The sequence below is a fragment of the Dromaius novaehollandiae genome, chromosome 35 (genome assembly GCF_036370855.1).
Source record: "Dromaius novaehollandiae isolate bDroNov1 chromosome 35, bDroNov1.hap1, whole genome shotgun sequence".
Taxonomy (NCBI): domain Eukaryota; kingdom Metazoa; phylum Chordata; class Aves; order Casuariiformes; family Dromaiidae; genus Dromaius; species Dromaius novaehollandiae.
This window is the reverse complement of record NC_088134.1, coordinates 571,860-594,210: the sequence shown is the minus strand read 5'-3', so window position 1 is coordinate 594,210 and position 22,351 is coordinate 571,860. Positions and strand designations below refer to the sequence as shown.

At 72.7% G+C, this 22,351-nt stretch overlaps 1 protein-coding gene across 1 annotated transcript; it reads left to right on the top strand.

The window, feature by feature from the left end:
* Positions 1–21: 21 nt before the first annotated feature.
* On the top strand, positions 22–21,766 carry PYGM (glycogen phosphorylase, muscle associated). The gene is made up of 20 exons (XM_064503225.1): positions 22–811; positions 2,112–2,213; positions 2,944–3,022; positions 3,459–3,562; positions 4,635–4,766; positions 5,405–5,516; positions 6,257–6,339; positions 6,969–7,112; positions 7,907–7,999; positions 8,516–8,662; positions 9,707–9,870; positions 10,885–10,999; positions 12,082–12,183; positions 13,324–13,471; positions 14,518–14,576; positions 15,146–15,287; positions 17,847–18,054; positions 19,871–20,005; positions 20,567–20,633; positions 20,834–21,766. The coding sequence occupies exons 1-20, from the start codon at positions 569–571 to the stop codon at positions 20,984–20,986; spliced, it is 2,532 nt and encodes an 843-aa protein (XP_064359295.1). The 5' UTR covers positions 22–568; the 3' UTR covers positions 20,987–21,766.
* Positions 21,767–22,351: the final 585 nt, after the last annotated feature.

Here is a 22,351-nt window from a genome sequence, read left to right as displayed (position 1 = left end):
CCGGAGCCACCAGCTCCCGGGCAGCCGCGCGGCGCCGCCTCCTCCCCCCCCCCCCACCGCGGGGGCGGGGCCTCGCCAAGGGCGCAACCCCCAGCGGGGCGGGGCCTGCCGGGCGGCCCCGCCCCCTCATGAATAATGCAGGAGGCGGGGGCTCATAGCGGCCGGGGCGCGGGCACCGCCGCCTCCCCGCTGCGCCCCGGCCTGTCCCGTCCCGCCGCCGCCTCCCCGGGACCCCCATCGCGACCCGGGACATCGAGCCCATCCCGGGACCCCCATCCGGACCGGCACCTCCGTCCCAGGACCTCCATCCGGACCGGGACCTCGACCCCGACCCGGCACATCCATCCCCTCCCGGGACACCCAGCCCAGCCGGGACCTCCGTCCCATCCCGGGACCTCCATCCCGGCGCGTCCCATCCCGGGACACCCGTCCCCTCCCGGGACCTCCGTCCCATCCCGGGACCTCCATCCCAGCGCGTCCATCCCATCCCGGGACCTCCATCCCATCCCGGGACCTCCGTCCCGGCGCGTCCCACCCCGTCGCCCCCCCGGCCCCCCCCGGCGGCACCATGTCGCGGCCGCTGAGCGACCAGGAGCGGCGGAAGCAGATCAGCGTGCGGGGCCTGGCGGGCGCCGAGAACGTGGCCGAGCTCAAGAAGAGCTTCAACCGGCACCTGCACTTCACGCTGGTCAAGGACCGCAACGTGGCCACCGCCCGCGACTACTACTTCGCCCTGGCCCACACCGTGCGCGACCACCTCGTGGGGCGCTGGCTCCGCACCCAGCAGTACTACTACGAGAAGGACCCCAAGGTGGGGGGGCTGGGGGGGGCTGGGGACACTGGGGACACCGGGGGGGTCTGGGGACACCAAGGGGACCGGGGACACCAAGGGGACCGGGGACGCCGGGGTCCGCTGGCTCCGCACCCAGCAGTACTGCTACGAGAAGGACCCCAAGGTGGGGGGGCCGGGGGGGTCTGGGGGGGCCGGGGGGTCTGGGGACACTGGGGACACCGGGGGGGTCTGGGGACACCAAGGGGACCGGGGACGCCGGGGTCTGCTGGCTCTGCACCCAGCAGTACTGCTACGAGAAGGACCCCAAGGTGGGGGGGGCCCAGGGGGGCTGGGGGGGTCTGCGGGGGTCTGGGGACACTGGGGACACTGGGGGGGTCTGGGGACACCAAGGGGACCGGGGACGCCGGGGGTCTGCTGGCTCTGCACCCAGCAGTACTGCTACGAGAAGGACCCCAAGGTGGGGGGGGCCCAGGGGGGCTGGGGGGGTCTGCGGGGGTCTGGGGACACTGGGGACACTGGGGGGGTCTGGGGACACCAAGGGGACCGGGGACGCCGGGGTCTGCTGGCTCTGCACCCAGCAGTACTGCTACGAGAAGGACCCCAAGGTGGGGGGGGCTGGGGGGGGCTGGGGGGGTCTGGGGGTCTGGGGACACTGGGGACACTGGGGGGGGGCTGGGGACACCAAGGGGACCGGGGACGCCGGGGGTCTGGGGACACTGGAGGGTCCAGGGGCACCAAGGGGTCTTGGGGACCCCGGAGGATTTGGGGGCACCAGGGGGGCCGGGGACACCGGGGGTCTGGGGGGGTCCGGGGGGGTCTGGGCGGGTCTGGGGACACTGGGGGGTTCAAGGGTCACCAGGGGGTCTGGGGACACCGGGGGGTCTGCAGGGGACTGGGGACATTGGGGACACTGGGGACCCTAGAGGGTCTGGGGCCACCAAGGGCTCTGGGGACATGGGGGGGGCAGGGACGCCGGGGGGGGTCTGGGGGCACGGGGGGGGGCAGAGGGGTCTGTGGGTATTGGGGGGGGTCCTATGGGGGGGTGCTATGGGGGGTTATGGGGGTCCCTGGGCACGGGGGGTGCCGGGGGGGTCCCGGGGTGCCGGGGGGGTGCAGGAGGGGTGCGGGGGGGGGCCGGGGGGGGCCCCGGTCACCCGGGGGCAGTTAAATTTAAGCTGACCTTTGCCGGTGACCTGCTGCCATTTGCTGCGCGGAAGGGCCGGGAAACCGGATAGGGCCGGGGGGGGGGCGGCCGGGGGGGTCCCGGCGCGCCGGGGGGGTCCGGGCCGGCTGCTGACCCCCCCGCGCCCCCCCCCAGCGCATCTACTACCTGTCGCTGGAGTTTTACATGGGCCGGAGCCTCCAGAACACCATGGTGAACCTGGGGCTGCAGAGCTCCTGCGACGAGGCCATCTACCAGGTGGGGACACGGGGGGGGGACACGACACGGGGGGGGGGACACGGGGGAGGACACGGGGGGGGCACGCAGCGGATGCAGAGGGGACCTGCAGGAGGACACGGGGGGGACGAGTGGGGGGACATGGGGGGGACATGGAGGGGACACAAAGGGGGACATGTATGGGGACAGAGAGGGGACATGCATGGGGACATGGGGGGGACATAGGGGGACATGGGGGGGACATGGTAGACACACAGGAGGACATGCAGGGGGACGTGGAGGGGACACGGGGACATGCAGGGGGACATGGGGGGGACACAGGGGGACCTTGGGGGGGACACGGAGAGGGACACGGGGGGACATGGAGGGAGATATGGAGGAGACATGCATGGGGACACCGAGGGGACACGGGGGGGACACAGAGGGGACGCAGGGAGACACGGAGGGGGACATGGAGGGGACACAGAGGGGACACGGAGGGGGACATGGGGGGGCATGCAGGGAGATATGGAGGGGACGCGCATGGGGACAGGGAGGGGACACAGAGGGGACACGGAGGGGACACGGAGGGGGACACGGGGGGGACACAGAGGGGACGCAGGGAGACACGGAGGGGGACATGGAGGGGACATGGGGGGCATGCAGGGAGATATGGAGGGGACGTGGGGGGACATGGAGGGGACACGGGGGGGACACGGGGGGGACACGGGGGGGACGCCGCCGGTGCCTGACCCCCCCTTGCCCCCCCCAGCTGGGCCTGGACATGGAGGAGCTGCAGGAGATGGAGGAGGACGCGGGGCTGGGCAACGGGGGCCTGGGCCGCCTGGCAGGTGGGGGGGTCCAGGGGCTGGGGGGGTCTGGGGTCCTGGGGGGGGGCTCTGGGGTGCTGGGGGGGTCCAGGGGCTGGGGGGGTCTGGGGTGCTGGGGGGGGCTCTGGGGTGCTGGGGGGGTCCAGGGTGGGGGTGGGGGTCTGGAGCACCTGGGGGGGGGGGCTCTGGGGTGCTGGGGGGGGTCCAGGGTGGTGGTGGGGGTTTGGAGCAAGGAGGGGGGGGTCTGGGCTTTGGGGAGGGGTCTGGGGTGCTGGGGGGGTCCAGAGCACCTGGGGGGGGGGTCTGGGGTCTTGGGGGGTGTCTAGGCTGCTGGGGGGGTCCAGGGTGCCTGGGGGGGGGTCCAGGACACAGAGGGGGCTCCAGGGTGCTGGGGGGGCCCCTGGGGGGGCCGGGGGGGTCTCGTCCCGGCGTGACGCCCCCCCCCCGCGCCCCCCAGCCTGCTTCCTGGACTCGATGGCCTCGCTGGGCCTGGCCGCCTACGGCTACGGCATCCGCTACGAGTTCGGCATCTTCAACCAGAAGATCGCGGGGGGCTGGCAGGTGGGGGGGGTCCCGGGGGGGCTGGGGGAGGGTCCTGGGGGTCTCTGGGGATCTCGGGGGGGGGTCCTGGGTGTCCCAGAGGGGGTCCTGGGGGGCACTTGGGAGTCCTGGGGATCTTGGGGGGGGTCATGGGCATCCCTGAGGATCTCAGGAGGGTCTGGGGGGGGCCTGGGGGAGACCTGGGGGTCCTAGGGGGGGTCCTGGGGGGTCTCTGGGGGTCCTGGGGGGGGTCTGGGGGTCCCAGAGGATCTCAGGAGGATCCAGGGAGGCCTGGGTGTCCCAGAGGGGGTCCTGGGGGGACCTGGGGGGGACCTGGGGGAGCTAGGTCATCTTGGGGGGGATCTGGGGGTCCGGGGGGGGACTTGGGGGGCTCTGAGGAGTCCCAGGGGGGTCCTGGGGGGCAGGTGAGGGGTCTCCAGGGGGTCCTGGGGGTCTTGGGTGTCCTGGGGGGCAGGTGGGGAGACTCCGGGGGGATCCTGGGGGGCTCTGGGGGGTCCTGGGGGCTCTGGGAGATCCAAGGAGGTCCCTGGGGGGCTTGGGGGGGGTCCCGGGGGATTCTGGGGGTCCTGGGGGGTTCCTGGGGGTCCTGGGGGGCTCGGGGGGTCCCAGGGATCCTGAGGGGATGCCGGGGGTCCTGGGGGGGTCTAGGGGGCTCTGGGAGATCCTAGGGGGTCCCTGGGGGTCCTGGGGGGCTCTGGGGGGGTCCCAGAGGTCCTGAGGGATTCTGGGTGTCCCAGGGGGGCTCTGGGGGGTCCAGGGGTGCCGGGGGGGTCCCAGCAGTCCTGGGGGGGTTCCTGGGGGTTCCTGGGGTCCCTGGGGGTCCTGGGGAGCTCTGGGGGGGTCCCAGAGGTCCTGGGGGATTCTGGGGGTCCCAGGGGGGCTCTGGGGGGGTCCGGGAGGTGCGGGGGGGGTCCCAGCAGTCCTGGGGGGGTTCCCGGGGGTTCCTGGGGGTCCTGGGGAGCTCTGGGGGGGTCCCAGAGGTCCTGGGGGATTCTGGGGGTCCCTGGGGGGCTCTGGGGGGGTCCGGGAGGTGCCGGGGGGGGCGCCGGGTCCCAGCCGTGCCCCCCCCCAGGTGGAGGAGGCCGACGACTGGCTGCGCTACGGGAACCCCTGGGAAAAGGCCCGGCCCGAGTACGTGATCCCGGTGCAGTTCTACGGGCGCGTGGAGCACTCGCCCGACGGCGCCAAGTGGGTCGACACCCAGGTGAGGGGCGCGGGGGGGCGCGGGGGGGGCACCGTGGCCGTGCAACGCTGCCCGTGCGCGTGGGCGCTGCACGAGGAGGGAGGGAGCGTGCAAGGGTGCAAGGTGGGCGTGCAACGCTGCCCGTGCGCGTGGGCGCTGCACGAGGAGGGAGGGAGCGTGCAAGGGTTCAGGGTGGGCGTGCAACGCTGCCCGTGCGCGTGGGCGCTGCACGAGGAGGGAGGGAACGTGCAAGGGTTCAGGGTGGGCGTGCAACCCTGCCACGCACGTGCACAGTGGCACAAGGAGAGAGGGAGCGTGCAAGGCCTGGAGTGAGCGTGCAATCTTGCCTGTGTGCATGCACGCTGCACGAGGCAGCGGGGCCGTGCAAGGCCTGGGACGAGTGTGCAACGGGGGCCGTGCAACACTTCTGTGCGTGTGCATGCTGGTGCAAGGCAGGAGGGAGTGTGCAAGGCCTGGGACGAGTGTGCAAGGCGACCATGCAACGCTGCCATGCGCGTGCACGCTGGTGCAAAGCAGGAGGGAGTGTGCAAGGCCCAGGATGAGCGTGCGGGGGGCCGGGCAGGCGCGAGGAGGGGGCACACGCGCGTGTGCAGGGGGCACACACGTGTGCGAGGGGCTGAGGGCCCCCCCCCCCCCAGGTGGTGCTGGCGCTGCCCTACGACACGCCGGTGCCCGGCTACCGCAACAACACGGTGAACACGATGCGGCTCTGGTCCGCCCGGGCCCCCAACGACTTCAACCTCAAGGACTGTGAGTGCGGCCCCCCCCCGGGCCCCCCCCAAAATCCGTCCCCCCCAAATGCTCCCCCTGCACCCCCAAAGTGCTCCTTTGCACCCCCAAAATGCCCCCAGCACCCACCAATGCCCCTTAGGGCCCCCCTTGCACCTCCAACCCCCCGTTTGCACCCCCTAACTCCCCCCAGAGCCCCCCCTGCACCCCCAAAATACCCCCCTTGCACCCCTGAATACCCCTTAGGCCCCCCCTTGCACCCCCACCCCCCCCATGAACCCACAGATGGCTCTTGGGGTTCCCCTTTGCACCCCACAACCCCCCCTTGCACCCCCAAAACACTGCTTAGACCCCCCCGAGAGCCCCCAGCCCCCCCTTGCACCCACAAATACAACCTTTGAGCCCCCCCTGCACCCCCAACATCCCCCCTTGCACCCACAGATACCCCTTAGGGCCCCCCCTTGCACCTCCAGCCCCCCCTTTGCACCCATAAATGGCCCTTTGGGTTCCCCTTTGCACCCCACAACCTGCCTTGCACCCCCAAAACGCCCCTTAGACCCCCCCGAGAGCCCCCAACCCCCCCTTGCACCCACAAATACAATCTTTGAGCCCCCTTTGCACCCCCCAAACACTCCTTAGACCCCCCCCAAGAGCCCCCAACCCCCCCTTGCACCCACGAATACCCCTTAGGGCCCCCCTTGCCCCCCCCCAGAGCCCCCCAGAGCCCCCCGGACCCCCCTGAGAGCCCCCTCTGCCCCCAGTTAACGTCGGGGGCTACATCCAGGCCGTGCTGGACCGGAACCTGGCCGAGAACATCTCCCGCGTGCTCTACCCCAACGACAACGTGAGCGCCCGGACGCCTGGGCCCCGGGGCGGGGGGGCCTGGATGCCTGGGCCCTCGGGGCATGGGCTCCCGGACGCCTGGGCCCCGGGGTTCGGGGTCGCACGGGGTGGAGCAGGGGCTCCCGGATGCCTGGGCCCCGGGGTTTGGGGTCGCGCGGGCCGGAGCAGGGGCTCCCGGACGCCTGGGCCCCGGGGGGTTTGGGGTCGCGCGGGGTGGAGCAGGGGCTCCCGGACGCCTGGGCCCCGGGGTTTGGGGTCACACAGGGTGGAGCAGGGGCTCCCGGACGCCTGGGCCCCGGGGTTTGGGGTCACACAGGGTGGAGCAGGGGCTCCCGGACGCCTGGGCCCCGGGGTTTGGGGTCACACAGGGTGGAGCAGGGGCTCCCGGACGCCTGGGCCCCGGGGTTTGGGGTCACACAGGGTGGAGCAGGGGCTCCCGGACGCCTGGGCCCCGGGGTTTGGGGTCACACAGGGTGGAGCAGGGGCTCCCGGACGCCTGGGCCCCGGGGTTTGGGGTCACACAGGGTGGAGCAGGGGCTCCCGGACGCCTGGGCCCCGGGGTTTGGGGTCGCGTGGGGTGCAGCAGGGGCTCCCGGACGCCTGGGCCCGGGGCTCAGGGCGGCCGCGCAGTTCTTCGAGGGCAAGGAGCTGCGGCTGAAGCAGGAGTACTTCGTGGTGGCGGCCACCCTGCACGACATCATCCGCCGCTTCAAGTCCTCCAAGTTCGGCTGCCGCGACCCCGTGCGCACCTCCTTCGACGCCTTCCCCGACAAGGTGCCGCCCCGCGCCGTGGCCCTGTGCCGTCCGTGTCCCCGCGCCGTGTCCCCACGCTGCATCTCCATGCCGTGTCCCTGCACCGTGTCCCCATGCCACGTCCCTCTGCTGTGTGTCCTTGTGCCGTGTCCCCATGCCATGTCCCCACGCTGTGCCATGTCCCCACGCCATGCCGTGTCCCCATCCCCTGTCCCCATCCCCTGTCCCCATGCCATCTCCCCACGCTGTGCCATGTCCCTATGCGGTTCATGTCCCTATGCCATGTCCCCATGTCATGCCATGTCCATGCATCATGTCCCCATGCCGCGTCCCTCTGCTGTGTGTCCTTGTGCCGTGTCCCCATGCCATGTCCCCACGCTGTGCCATGTCCCCACGCCATGCCGTGTCCCCATCCCCTGTCCCCATGCCATGTCCCCACGCTGTGCCATGTCCCCATGCCATGTCCCTATGCCATGTCCCCATGTCATGCCATGTCCCTGCATCATGTCCCCATGCCGCGTCCCCATGCTGTGTCCCCATGCTGTGCCATGTCCCCATGCCCTCTCCTCATGCTGTGCTGTGTCCCCGTGCTGTGTCCCCACGCGGTCCCTGTCCCCATGCCGTGTCCCTGCGCCGTGTCCCTGTGCCACATCCCTGTGCTGTGTATCCCCATCCCGTGTCCCCATCCCGTGTCCCCATGCCGTGTCCCCATGTCACGTCCATGTGCCGGGTCACCATGCTGTGTCCCCATCCCGTATCCCCATGCCATGTCCCCATGCCGTGTCCCCACACGGTCCCCGTCCCCGTGCCGGCAGGTCGCCATCCAGCTCAACGACACCCACCCGTCGCTGGCCATCCCCGAGCTCATGCGGATCCTCGTGGACGAGGAGAAGCTCAGCTGGGACAAGGTGGGACCGGGGGGGACGCGGGACCCCCAGATCGGGGGTCACCTGGGGCAGGGGGGCCCCAGCGCCGCGGGGTGACGGTGACGTCCCCAGGTGCGGGACACGATGGCGCGGACCTGCACCCGCACCACCCACCCGGTGCTGCCGTGGGGTTGCAATGGGGCAGGGGGTCCCCGGGGCCGTGGGGCGCCGTGGGGCCGGGTGCCTGGCACCATGGGGTGACAGTGACGTCCCCAGGCGTGGGACGTGACGGTGCGGACCTGCACCACCCACCCGGTGCTGCCGTGGGGTTGCAATGGGGCAGGGGGTCCCCAGGGCCGTGGGGCGCCGTGGGGCCGGGTGCCCGGCGCCGTGGGGTGACGGTGACGTCCCCAGGCGTGGGACGTGACGGTGCGGACCTGCACCTGCACCACCCACCCGGTGCTGCCGTGGGGTTGCAATGGGGCAGGGGGTCCCCGGGGCCGTGGGGCGCCGTGGGGCCGGGTGCCCGGCGCCGTGGGGTGACGGTGACGTCCCCAGGCGTGGGACGTGACGGTGCGGACCTGCGCCTACACCAACCACACGGTGCTGCCCGAGGCCCTGGAGCGGTGGCCGGTGCAGCTGCTGGAGGCCCTGCTGCCCCGGCACCTGGAGATCATCTACGAGATCAACCAGCGCTTCCTCGACGTGAGCCCGGACGCCGGGGCCCCTTGGGGCGGGGGGGAGGGAGCCCGGACGCCTGGGTCCCCGGGGAGCGGGGGATGAGGGAGCCCGGACGCCTGGGCCCCCGGGGTGGAGGGGGCCCCGCTGCTGCCCCGGCACCTGGAGATCATCTACGAGATCAACCAGCGCTTCCTCGACGTGAGCCCGGACGCCGGGGCCCCTTGGGGCGGGGGGGGAGGGCGGCCCGGACGCCTGGGCCCCCGGGGAGCGGGGGATGAGGGAGCCCGGACGCCTGGGTCCCCGGGGTCCCGGGGTGGGGGTCGGAGGGGGGCCCGGACGCCTGGGCCCCCAGAGGGCACGGGGGCCCGGACACCCGTATGGGGAAGGGGACGTGGGGCGGAACGGGGACGCCTGGGCCCCCCGGGTCTGGGGGTGGGGGTCGGAGGGGGACCCGGACGCCTGGGCCCCCAGAGGGCACGGGGGCCCGGACACCCATGTGGGGAAGGGGACGTGGGGCGGAGCGGGGACGCCTGGGCCCCCCGGGGTCCTGGGTTGGGGGTCGGAGGGGGGCCCGGACGCCTGGGCCCCCAGAGGGCACGGGGGCCCGGACACCCGTATGGGGAAGGGGACGTGGGGCGGAGCGGGGACGCCTGGGCCCCCGGGGTCCTGGGTTGGGGGTCGGAGGGGGGCCCGGACGCCTGGGCCCCCAGAGGGCACGGGGGCCCGGACACCCATGTGGGGAAGGGGACGTGGGGCGGAGCGGGGACGCCTGGGCCCCCGGGGTCCTGGGTTGGGGGTTGGAGGGGGGCCCGGACGCCTGGGCCCCCAGAGGGCATGGGGGCCTGGACACCCGTGTGGGGAAGGGGACGTGGGGCGGAGCGGGGACGCCTGGGCCCCCCGGGATCCCGGGGTGGGGGTTGGAGAGTGGCCCGGACGCCTGGGCCCCCAGAGGGCACGGGGGCCCGGACACCCATGTGGGGAAGGGGACGTGGGGCGGAGCGGGGACGCCTGGGCCCCCCGGGCACGCGCGGGGGGTGGCCCGCCCCGGACGCCTGGGCCCCCGCGCAGCACGTCTACGCCACGTTCCCCGGGGAGCACGAGCGGCTGCGGCGCATGTCGCTGGTGGAGGAGGGCAGCGTGAAGCGCATCAACATGGCGCACCTCTGCATCGTGGGCTCCCACGCCGTCAACGGCGTCGCCCGCATCCACTCCGAGATCCTCAAGAACACCGTGTAGGTGCCCCGCCCCGCCGCCGCCCTCCCCGTCCCGCCAGCCCTCCCGCCCTCCAGCCCTCCAGCCCTCCAGCCCTCCCGCCCTCCAGCCCTCCATCCTTTCATCCTCCATCCCTCCATCCCTCCATCCCTCCATGCTCCATTCCTCCATCCCTCCTTCCTTCCATCCTCCAGCCCTCCATGCTCCAGCCCTCTCTCCTCCACCCCGGCCCTCCAACCATCCATCCCTCTGTTCTCCATCCCTCCATCCTCCATCCTTCCATCCCTCCATGCTCCATCCCTCCATCCCTCCATCCTTCCATCCTCCATCCCTCCATCCCTCCATGCTCCAACACTCCATGCACCATCCCTCCATCCCTCCAACCATCCATTCTCCAGCCCTCCATCCTCCATCCCTCCATCGCTCCAATCCTCCATCCCTCCATCCTCCATGCTCCATCCCTCCATCCCTCCAACCATCCGTTCTCCAACCCTCCCTCCTCCCTCCCTCCATCCCTCCCTCCTCCATCTCCCATTCCTCCATCCCTCCTTCCCATCCTGGTCCCTGTCCCAGCCCCAGCCCCATCCCCGTTGATGGCCCCATTGATGTCCCTCTCCCCATCCCGTCCCCGTCGATGTCCCCACCCTGTCCCCATCCCCATCAATGTCCCCGTCCCCATTGATGTCCCTGTCCCCATTGATGTCCCCATCCTGTCCCCATCCCTGTGGACGTCCCTCTCCCCATCCCGTCCCCATCGATGTCCCCACCCTGTCCCCATCCCCATCAATGTCCCTGTCCTCATTGATGTCCCTGTCCCCATCGATGTCCCCATCCTGTCCCCATCCCTGTCAATGTCCCCACCCCGTCCCCATCCCTGTCGATGTCCCCACCCTGTCCCCGTCCCCGTCCCCGTCAATGTCCCCATCCTGTCCCTGTCCCCGTCCCCATCGATGTCCCCACCCCGTCCCCGTCCCTGTCGCTGTCCCCGTCCCGTCCCCGTCCCCGTCCCCGTCGATGTCCTGCTCCCGGCCCAGGTTCAAGGATTTCTACGAGTTGGAGCCCCAGAAGTTCCAGAACAAAACGAACGGGATCACGCCGCGGCGCTGGCTGGTGCTCTGCAACCCGGGGCTGGCCGACGTCATTGCCGAGGTGTGGGGCGCTGTGGGGCGCTATGGGGCGCTGTGGGGCGCTGTGGGGCACTATGGGGTCCCTGGGGGTCCGGGGGTCCCGGGGGGCCGCGGCGCTGGCTGGTGCTCTGCAACCCGGGGCTGGCCGACGTCATCGCTGAGGTGTGGGGCGCTGTGGGGCACTATGGGGTGCCATGGGGTGCCGTGGGGTGCCATGGGGTGCCATGGGGTGCTATGGGGTCCCTGGGGGGCCGGGGGTCCCGGGGGGCCGCGGCGCTGGCTGGTGCTCTGCAACCCGGGGCTGGCCGACGTCATCGCCGAGGTGTGGGGCGCTATGGGGTGCTATGGGGCGCTATGGGGCACTATGGGGTCCCTGGGGGGCCGGGGGTCCCGGGGGACCGTGGCGCTGGCTGGTGCTCTGCAACCCGGGGCTGGCCGACGTCATCGCCGAGGTGTGGGGCGCTATGGGGCGCTATGGGGTGCTATGGGGTGCTATGGGGTCTCTGGGGGTCCCTGTGGGTGACCGTGGATCCCTGTGGGGGTCCCTGGGGGTCCCCGTGGGGGTGGCCGTGGGTCTCCGTGGGTCGCCGTGGGGGTCCCTGGGGGTCCTGTGGAGGTCCCCGTGGGTGGCCGTGGGTCACCGTGGGTCGCCGTGGGTCCGGCAGCGCATCGGGGAGGAGTACGTGGTACGTGGGCTGGGTCCCTGGGGGTCCCGTGGGGGGGTCCCGTGGGGGGGTCCCCGTGGGGGTGGCCGTGGGTCACCGTGGGTCGCCGTGGGTCCGGCAGCGCATCGGGGAGGAGTACGTGGTACGTGGGCTGGGTCCCTGGGGGTCGCCGTGGGTCGCCGTGGGGGTCCCTGGGGGTCCCGTGGGGGGTTCCCCTTGGGGGGGTCCCGTGGGGGGGTCCCCGTGGGGGTGGCCGTGGGTCACCGTGGGTCGCCGTGGGTCCGGCAGCGCATCGGGGAGGAGTACGTGGTACGTGGGCTGGGTCCCTGGGGGTCCCGTGGGGGGGTCCCGTGGGGGGGTGGCCGTGGGGGTGGCCGTGGGTCACCGTGGGTGGCCGTGGGTGGCCGTGGGTCACCGTGGGTCGCCGTGGGTCCGGCAGCGCATCGGGGAGGAGTACGTGGCCGACCTGGACCAGCTGCGGCAGCTCCTCAACTTCGTGGACGACGACAGCTTCATCCGCGACGTGGCCAAAGTCAAGCAGGTACCGGGGGGGCGACGGGGGGGGGGGACATGGGGGGCCATGGGGGGACATGGGGGGGCCATGGGGGCTGGGGGGGCCGGGGAGATGGGGACGAGGGGGCCATGGGGGGCAGCAGGGGATGGGGGGGGACAGGGATGGGGAGGGGGGGCAACGGGGCACACGGGGGGGTCCCTGGGGGATGGGGGGGGTTGTGGGGCCCCTGGGGGCTTATGGGGTCCGGGGGTGCAGGGGAGGTTATGGGGTGTCCTTTGGGGTCCCAGGGGGATATGGGGGGGGTTTGGGGTCCCTGGGGGTGCAGAGGGGTTATGGGGGGTCCCTGGGGGACGTGGGGGGGGGTTATGGGGTCTTGGGGGGGTTATGGGGTCCCAGGGGGTGCAGAGGAGTTATGGGGGGTTCCTGATGGATGTGGGGGGGTTATGGGGTCTTGGGGGGGGTTATGGGATCCGGGGGGGGGTTATGGGGTGCAGGGGGGAGCTATGGGGTCCAGGGGGGGTTATGGGATCCGGGGGGGGCTATGGGGTCCCGGGGGGGTTATGGGGTCCGGGGGGGGGCTATGGGGTCCCGGGGGGGCTATGGGGTCCCAGCGGGGCTATGGGATCTGGGGGGGGTTATGGGGTGCAGGGGGGAGCTATGGGGTCCGGGGGGGGCTATGGCATCCGGGGGGGCTATGGGGTCCCGGGGGGGGTTATGGGGTCCCGGGGAGGGCTATGGGGTCCGGGGGGGGGTTATGGGGTCCCAGGGGAGCTATGGGATCCGGGGGGGGGCTATGGGATCCGGGGGGGGCTATGGGGTCCAGGGGGGGTTATAGAGACCCAGGGGGGCTATGGGGTGCAGGGGGGGATTATGGGGTGCAGGGGGGGCTATGGGGTCCCGGGGGGGGGTTATGGGCTCCAGGGGGGGTTATGGGATCGGGGGGGGTTATGGGGTCCAGGGGGGGGCTATGGGGTCCGGGGGGGGCTATGGGGTCCGGGGGGGGCTATGGGGTGCAGGGGGGGATTATGGGGTGCAGGGGGGGCTATGGGGTCCAGGGGGGGCTATGGGGTCCAGGGGGGGTTATGGGGTCCCGGGGGGGTTATGGGGTGCGGGGGGCCTCGGGAGGGCCCTGCGGCCGGGGTCTCACCCCTGCCCGTCCCCCCCCAGGAGAACAAGCTGAAGCTGGCGGCGCTGCTGGAGCGGGAGCAGGGGCTGCGGCTGAACCCCGGCTCCCTCTTCGACGTGCAGGTCAAGCGCATCCACGAGTACAAGCGGCAGCTGCTCAACTGCCTCCACGTCATCACCCTCTACAACCGTGCGTGCCGGGCCCCCCCACGCCCCCCCCCGGGGTCCCGGGGTCTGGGAACCCCCCCGACCCCTCCACGGGGTCCCAGGGTCTGGGAACCCCCCCCGACCCCTCCACGGGGCCCTGGTGTCCGGGAGACCCCTCCAAACCCCCTGGGGGCCTGGCGTCCGGGAGTCCCCCCGACCCCTCCACGGGGTCCCGGGGTCCAGGAACCCCCCCGACCCACTAGGGGCCCCAGTGTCCGGGAGTCCCCCCCGACCCCTCCACAGGGTCCGGGAACCCCCCCTGAACCCCCCCGGGGTCCAGGAACCCCCCCGACCCCTCCACGGGGTCCCGGGGTCCAGGAACCCCCCCCTGACCCCCCCCCCCCGGGGTCCAGGAGTCCCCCCGACCCCTCCACGGGGTCCCGGGGTCCAGGAACCCCCCCCGACCCACTAGGGGCCCCGGTGTCCGGGAGTCCCCCCGACCCCTCCACGGGGTCCCGGGGTCCGGGAACCCCCCCGACCCCTCCCTGGGGTCCCAGGGTCCGGGAACCCCCCCCGACCCCCCCCCCCGGGGTCCAGAAACCACCCCTGACCCCCCCCGGGGTCCCGGGGTCCAGGAACCCCCCCGACCCCTCCACGGGGTCCCAGGGTCTGGGAACCCCCCCGACCCCCCCCCCCGGGGTCCCAGGGTCCGGGAACCCCCCCCCGACCCCCCCCTTGGGGTCCAGAAACCACCCCTGACCCCCCCCGGGGGTTTGGAGGGGTCTCCCGGACCCCTTCCCAGGGTCCAGGAGCCCCCCACAAACCCCCTAGGGGCCCTGGGGTCCAGGAACCCCCCCGACCCCCCCCCGGGGTCCCAGGGTCTGGGAACCCCCCGCCGACCCCCCCCCGGGGCCCCGGTGTCCGGGAACCCCTCCAAACCCCCTAGGGGCCCCGGTGTCCGGGAGCCCCCCCCCAAGGCCCCCGGGGGCTCAGACACCCAGGACCCCCCCGACCCTCCTGGGGACCCAGGTGTCCGGCCCCCCCCCCCCCCCCCCCCCCGCTGACCCGGGATCTCCTTCCCCCCCCCAGGGATCAAGAAGGAGCCCAACAAGCCCTTCGTGCCCCGCACCGTGATGATCGGGGGCAAGGTGAGGGGCCGGGGGGGCTCGGGGGGGGCCCTGGAGGTGCTGGGGGGGATCCTGGGGGGCCCCAGAGGTGCTGGGGGGGATCCTGGGGGGTCCCAGAGGTGCTGGGGGGGGTCCTGGGCAGGCCCAGAGGTGCGGGGGGGGACTCATTGGGGGGCCCTATAGGTGCTGGGGGGGTCTCAGGACATTCTGGGGGGCCCTATAGGCACTCGGGGGGGTCCTGGGGGGCTCTATAGGCACTTGGGGGGGTCCTAGGGCATCCTGGGGGGCCCTATAGGCACTTGGGGGGCTCGTGGGGGGCCCTAGAGGTGCTGGGGGGGTGCTGGGGGGGCTCTATAGGCACTTGGGGGGGTCCTAGGGCATCCTGGGGGGCCCTATAGGCACTTGGGGGCCTCGTGGGGGCCCTATAGGTGCTGGCGGGGGGTCTGGGGTGGCCCAAGGGGGCTCTGGGGGGTCCCAGGGGGTCCCAGGTCTATGGGGGGGGTTCCTGGGGGGCTCTGGGGGGGTCCCAGGGCTATGGGGAGACGTGGGGGGGGTCCGGGGCGGCCCTGACCCCCCCGCCCTGCCCCCAGGCGGCCCCCGGCTACCACATGGCCAAGATGATCATCAAACTCATCACATCCATCGGGGACGTGGTGAACCACGACCCCATGGTGGGCGACCGCCTCAAGGTGCTCTTCCTGGAGAACTACCGCGTCTCCCTGGCCGAGAAGGGTACGGCCCCAAAACCGCCCCAAATCACCCCAAAACCACCTCGAACCGCCCCAAAATACCCCCAAAACACCCCAAAACTGCCCCAAAACCGCCCCGAAGGGCCCTCGAGGTGCTCTTCCTGGAGAACTACCGCGTCTCCCTGGCCGAGAAGGGTACGGCCCCAAAACCGCCCAAAATCACCCCAAAACCACCTCGAACCGCCCCAAAATACCCCCAAAACACCCCAAAACTGCCCCAAAACCGCCCCGAAGGGCCCTCGAGGTGCTCTTCCTGGAGAACTACCGCGTCTCCCTGGCCGAGAAGGGTACGGCCCCAAAACCGCCCAAAATCACCCCAAAATCACCCCCAAAACACCTTGAACCACCCAAAACACCCCAAAACACCCCAAAACCACCTTAAAACCTCCCCGAAGGGCCCTCAAGGTGCTCTTCCTGGAGAACTACCGTGTGTCCTTGGCTGAGAAGGGTACGGCCCCAAAACCGCCCAAAATCACCCCAAAATCACCCCAAAACACCCAAAAACACACCAAAACCACCCCAAACTGCCCAAAAACCACCCTAAAACCTCCCCGAAGGGCCCTCGAGGTGCTCTTCCTGGAGAACTACTGCATCTCCCTCGTCGAGAAGGGTACGGCCCCAAAACCGCCCAAAATCACCCCCAAAACACCTCGAACCGCCCCAAAACTGCCCAAAATCACCCCCAAAACACCCCGAACTGCCCCCACACCACCCAAAATCACCCCAAAGCTGCCCCGAACTGCCCCCACACCACCCCAAATCACCCCAAACCACCCTGAAACTGCCCCAGCCTCCCCAGCTGCCCTCAAATCACCCCAAACTGCCCGTGGTGTCCCCCCGGTCCCCCCCACGTCCCCGGTCACCCCCGCGGTGTCCCCTCGGTCACCCCGCGGTGTCCCCAACGTCCGCAGTGATCCCGGCGGCCGACCTCTCGGAGCAGATCTCCACGGCGGGCACCGAGGCCTCGGGCACCCCGGGACCCCCCGGTCCCCCCGGTGACCCCCACGTCCCTGGTCCCCCCGGTCCCCCCCGCGGTGTCCCCTCGGTCACCCCGCGGTGTCCCCAACGTCCGCAGTGATCCCGGCGGCCGACCTCTCGGAGCAGATCTCCACGGCGGGCACCGAGGCCTCGGGCACCCCGGGACCCCCCGGTCCCCCCGGTGACCCCCACGTCCCTGGTCCCCCCGGTCCCCCCCGCGGTGTCCCCTCGGTCACCCCGCGGTGTCCCCAACGTCCGCAGTGATCCCGGCGGCCGACCTCTCGGAGCAGATCTCCACGGCGGGCACCGAGGCCTCGGGCACCCCGGGACCCCCCGGTCCCCCCGGTGACCCCCACGTCCCTGGTCCCCCCGGTCCCCCCCGCGGTGTCCCCTCGGTCACCCCGCGGTGTCCCCAACGTCCGCAGTGATCCCGGCGGCCGACCTCTCGGAGCAGATCTCCACGGCGGGCACCGAGGCCTCGGGCACCCCGGGACCCCCCGGTCCCCCCGGTGACCCCCACGTCCCTGGTCCCCCCGGTCCCCCCCGCGGTGTCCCCTCGGTCACCCCGCGGTGTCCCCAACGTCCGCAGTGATCCCGGCGGCCGACCTCTCGGAGCAGATCTCCACGGCGGGCACCGAGGCCTCGGGCACCCCGGGACCCCCCGGTCCCCCCGGTGACCCCCACGTCCCTGGTCCCCCCGGTCCCCCCCGCGGTGTCCCCTCGGTCACCCCGCGGTGTCCCCAACGTCCGCAGTGATCCCGGCGGCCGACCTCTCGGAGCAGATCTCCACGGCGGGCACCGAGGCCTCGGGCACCCCGGGACCCCCCGGTCCCCCCGGTGACCCCCACGTCCCTGGTCCCCCCCGCGGTGTCCCCTCGGTCACCCCGCGGTGTCCCCAACGTCCGCAGTGATCCCGGCGGCCGACCTCTCGGAGCAGATCTCCACGGCGGGCACCGAGGCCTCGGGCACCCCGGGACCCCCCGGTCCCCCCGGTGACCCCCACGTCCCTGGTCCCCCCGGTCCCCCCCGCGGTGTCCCCTCGGTCACCCCGCGGTGTCCCCAACGTCCGCAGTGATCCCGGCGGCCGACCTCTCGGAGCAGATCTCCACGGCGGGCACCGAGGCCTCGGGCACCCCGGGACCCCCCGGTCCCCCCGGTGACCCCCACGTCCCTGGTCCCCCCGGTCCCCCCCGCGGTGTCCCCTCGGTCACCCCGCGGTGTCCCCAACGTCCGCAGTGATCCCGGCGGCCGACCTCTCGGAGCAGATCTCCACGGCGGGCACCGAGGCCTCGGGCACCCCGGGACCCCCCGGTCCCCCCGGTGACCCCCACGTCCCTGGTCCCCCCGGTCCCCCCCGCGGTGTCCCCTCGGTCACCCCGCGGTGTCCCCAACGTCCGCAGTGATCCCGGCGGCCGACCTCTCGGAGCAGATCTCCACGGCGGGCACCGAGGCCTCGGGCACCCCGGGACCCCCCGGTCCCCCCGGTGACCCCCACGTCCCTGGTCCCCCCGGTCCCCCCCGCGGTGTCCCCTCGGTCACCCCGCGGTGTCCCCAACGTCCGCAGTGATCCCGGCGGCCGACCTCTCGGAGCAGATCTCCACGGCGGGCACCGAGGCCTCGGGCACGGGCAACATGAAGTTCATGCTCAACGGGGCGCTGACCATCGGCACCATGGACGGGGCCAACGTGGAGATGGCGGAGGAGGCGGGCGAGGAAAACCTCTTCATCTTCGGCATGCGGGTCGAGGACGTCGAGGCGCTCGACCGCAAGGGGTGGGTGGCCGCCCCACGGCGCCCCACGGCGCCCCACGGAGCCCGGGGACCCCCCGTGGTGCCCATGGACCTCCACGGTGGCCGTGGACCTCTACGGTGCCCATGGACCCCCTTAGCGCCCCATGGTTCCCCATGGTGCCCCTCAGCGCCCCATGGTCCCCACAGCTCCCCATGGCTCCCCACGGCTCCCCACGGCACCCCTGGACCCCTGTGGTTTCCCCATGGCATCCCAGGGTTCCCCATGGCTCCCCACGGCTCCCCATGGTCTTCGTTGCTTCCCATGGCGCCTTGGGGTGCCCATGGCTCTCCATGGTCCCCCATTGCTCCCAGTGGCACCCCATGGCTCCCCTAGGTCTCCCCATGGCTCCCCATGGCTCCCTGGGGCCCCTAGGTCTCCCCATGGCTCTCTGTGGTCCCCAGGGCTCCCAGGTCTCCCCATGGCCCCACCATGGTCCCCTAGGTCTCCCCATGGTTCCCATGGTTCCCATGGCTCCCTGGGGCCCCTAGGTCTCCCCATGGCACCCAATGGCACCCCATGGCTCCCCTAGGTCTCCCCATGGCTCCCCATGGCTCCCTGGGGCCCCTAGGTCTCCCCATGGTCTTCATTGCTCCTCATGGCTCCCCAGTGCCCCTAGGTCTCCCCATGGCTCTCTGTGGTCCCCATGGCACCCCATGGCCCCACCATGGTCCCCAGGGCTCCCCATGGCTCCCCAGTGCCCCTAGGTCTCCCCATTGCTCCCCATGGCCCCACCATGGTCCCCTAGGTCTCCCCATGGTCCCCAGGGCTCCCCATGGCTCCCGGGGCCCCTAGGTCTCCCCATGGTCCCCATGGCACCCAATGGCACCCCATGGCTCCCCTAGGTCTCCCCATGGCTCCCCATGGCTCCCTGGGGCCCCTAGGTCTCCCCATGGTCTTCATTGCTCCTCATGGCTCCCCAGTGCCCCTAGGTCTCCCCATGGCTCTCTGTGGTCCCCATGGCACCCCATGGCTCCCCATGGCTCCCCAGTGCCCCTAGGTCTCCCCATGGCTCCCCATGGCTCCTCATGGCACCCCACGGCTCCCCATGGCTCCCCAGGCCCCTAGGTCTCCCCATGGTCCCCATGGCACCCAATGGCACCCCATGGTTTCCCTGGGTCTCCCCATGGCTCCCCAGTGCCCCTAGGTCTCCCCATGGCTCTCTGTGGTCCCCATGGCACCCCATGGCCCCACCATGGTCCCCAGGGCTCCCCATGGCTCCCGGGGCCCCTAGGTCTCCCCATGGTCCCCATGGCACCCAATGGCACCCCATGGCTTCCCTGGGTCTCCCCATGGCTCCCCATGGCTCCCCGGTGCCCCTAGGTCTCCTCATGGCTCCCCGGTGCCCCTAGGTCTCCCCATGGCTCCCCATGGCCCCACCATGGTCCCCACGGCTCCCCATGGCTCCCCGGGCCCCTAGGTCTCCCCATGGCTCCCCATGGCTCCCCATGACTCCCAGGTCTCCCCATGGCCCCACCATGGTCCCCACGGCTCCCCATGGCTCCCCGGGCCCCTAGGTCTCCCCATGGCTCCCCATGGCTCCCAGGTCTCCCCATGGCCCCACCATGCTCCCCATGGCTCCCCATGGCTCCCCGGGCCCCTAGGTCTCCCCATGGCTCTCCGTGGCTCCCCAGTGCCCCTAGGTCTCCCCATGGCTCTCCGTGGTCCCCATGGCTCCCCACGGCCCCACCACGCTCCCCACGGTCCCCATGGCTCCCCGGGGCCCCCAGGTGCCCCCCATGGCCCCCCCGGCCCCCCCCGGCCGGGCCGTGGGGCTGGGGGTGACGCTGCGGCGCCCAGGTACTGCGCCCACGACTACTACGAGCGGCTGCCGGAGCTGAAGCAGGTCATCGACCAGCTCAACAGCGGCTTCTTCAGCCCCCGCCAGCCCGACCTCTTCCGCGGCATCGTCAACATGCTCATGAACCACGACAGGTCCGCCCGGACGCCTGGGCCCCCCGCCCCGCCCGGACGCCTGGGCCCCCCCCGGCCCGGACGCCTGGGCCTCCCGCCCCACCCGGACGCCTGGGTCCCTGGGGGGTGGACACCTGGGTCGTGGGGGCCCGGACGCCTGGGCCCCCCGCCCCGCCCGGACGCCTGGGTCCCTGGGGGGTGGACACCTGGGTCCCTTTGGGGAGTGGGCACCTGGGTTGTGGGGGCCCGGACGCCTGGGCCCCTCTGGGGGTGGGCACCTGGGTCGCTTTGGGGAGTGGGCACCTGGGTCGTGGGGGCCCGGACGCCTGGGCCCCTCTGGGGGTGGGCACCTGGGTTGTGGGGGCCCGGACGCCTGGGCCCCTCTGGGGGTGGGCACCTGGGTCGTGGGGGCCCGGACGCCTGGGTCCCCGGGGGGGAGGACACTGGGGTCCCTGGGAGCAGGGGGGGTGCTGAGGTCTTGGGGGCCCGGACGCCTGGGTCCCTATGGGGGGGGAGACACCGGGGGCCCGGACGCCTGGGTCCTCGGGGCTCCCCTCACCCCCCCCCGCCCCGTCCCCGCAGGTTTAAGGTGTTTGCAGACTACGAGGCCTACGTGAAATGCCAGGAGAAAGTCAGCGCCCTCTACAAGGTGGGGACCCCCCCGGGCCCCCCCAGAGCGGGGGGGGGGCAGGAGGGGCCGGGGGGGGCCCCAAAGCGGGGGGGGGGGAGCAGGAGGGGCTGGGGGGCCCGGAGCCCTGGGGGGATGGAGGGGCCGGGGGGGGGAACGCAGAGGGGTCTGGGGGTCCCGGTGCCCCCCCCGCGACACCGGTGTCCCCCCCCCCCGCCCAGGACACGCGGGAGTGGACCAGGATGGTGATCCGCAACATCGCGGCCTCGGGGAAGTTCTCCAGCGACCGCACCATCGCCCAGTACGCGCGGGAGATCTGGGGGGCCGAGCCCACGCGCCACCGCATCCCCGCGCCCGACGAGCCCCGCGAGTAGCGCCCGGACGCCTGGGCCCCCCCGATGCTCCCTGCCCGGATGCCTGGGCCCCCCCGATGCTCCCTGCCCGGATGCCTGGCTCCTCCCAGTGCTTCCCCCCCAGCGCGAGGATGCTTCTGCCCGGACGCCTGGGCCCCCCAGCTCTCCCCGCCCGGACGCCTGGGCCCCCCGGCGCTCCCCACCTGGACGCCTGGGCCCCCCAGCTCTCCCCGCCCGGACGCCTGGGCCCCCCGGCGCTCCCCACCCGGACGCCTGGGCCCCCCAGCTCTCCCCGCCCGGACGCCTGGGCCCCCCGGCGCTCCCCGCCCGGACGCCTGGGCCCCCCAGCTCTCCCCGCCCGGACGCCTGGGTCCTCCCAGGGAGAGGCAGCCCCTTCCCCCCCCCAGCATGTGCTATTTTGGGGTCCCCAAATCCCCCCCTTGGGGGATCCCCCCCCCCACTGCCCCCCAGGTCCCCGTCTCCCGCCAGCCGGACGCCTGGGCCCCTTGCCCAGCTCGGGGGGGGGGGGCTGCCCCGGAGGGAGCCCAGGCGTCCGGGCGCTCCCCGGCTGCTCAGGGCTGCGTTGCCTGTTTTCTCCTTTTTTTTTTTTAATGGTCCTTTTTAATTTATTTGGGGGGAAACGCTACTGCCCCCCCCCCGGGAAGCCGTCGGCTGGAGGGGGGGGGCTGGGCCCAGCATCCGACTGGGAGAACTGGGCTCCCCTGTACGCGGGGGGGGGTCGGTGGCCCCCGGCCCCCCCCGGGCTGAGTCGTCGCTGGGAAATAAAGCTGAGAAACCGCCGGCCCCGGCTCGTTCCTCGGCCGGACGCCTGGGCCCCGGGGGGGCTGACCAGGACCAGGACGCCTGGGTCCCCTTTGGGGGGGGGGGGGGTTGCTGAGGGGGGCCCGGACGCCTGGGTCCCTCGGTGGGGGCTGGGCAGGGCCCGGACGCCTGGGCCCTCCCCGGCGCCGTGTGACCTTTGCGGGCTGCAGCTCTTGGGGACCCACCTGTCGCAGATGCCACCGAGGGCGGGGGACAACCCCCCCCCCCCCCCCCGGGGACAGTTGGTCCCAACGTCCCCAGGGCTAAAAATACCCCTGCGGCCGCAGGGGGAAGTGGGAGCCGGACGCCTGGGCCCCCTCGGGTGGGGGGGGGGCAGGGGGGGGGGGAACCTGCCCGAGGGCCCAGGTGTCCGGGCCCAGGTGAGGGCACTTAGGGGCCGGGCTGGAGCCTCGTTAGCTGCTAACGAGCCCTCGTCACCCCGAGATGGGGCCCAGCTGCGCCCGGACGCCTGGGCCCCTGGGTGAAGGGGGGCACACAGGGCTCCCGGACACCTGGGCCCCCTGGGAGGGGGGGGCGGGGGGGGACCTGCCCGAGGGCCCAGGT

Excerpts from the sequence above, each read along its gene's own strand:
- PYGM (XM_064503225.1), top strand. The coding sequence starts at position 569 with ATGTCGCGGCCGCTGAGCGACCAGGAGCGGCGGAAGCAGATCAGCGTG. Across the intron at positions 2,214-2,943 it reads GCGACGAGGCCATCTACCAG|CTGGGCCTGGACATGGAGGA; the intron begins GTGGGGACACGG and ends TGCCCCCCCCAG. Across the intron at positions 20,634-20,833 it reads AAGTCAGCGCCCTCTACAAG|GACACGCGGGAGTGGACCAG; the intron begins GTGGGGACCCCC and ends CCCCCCGCCCAG.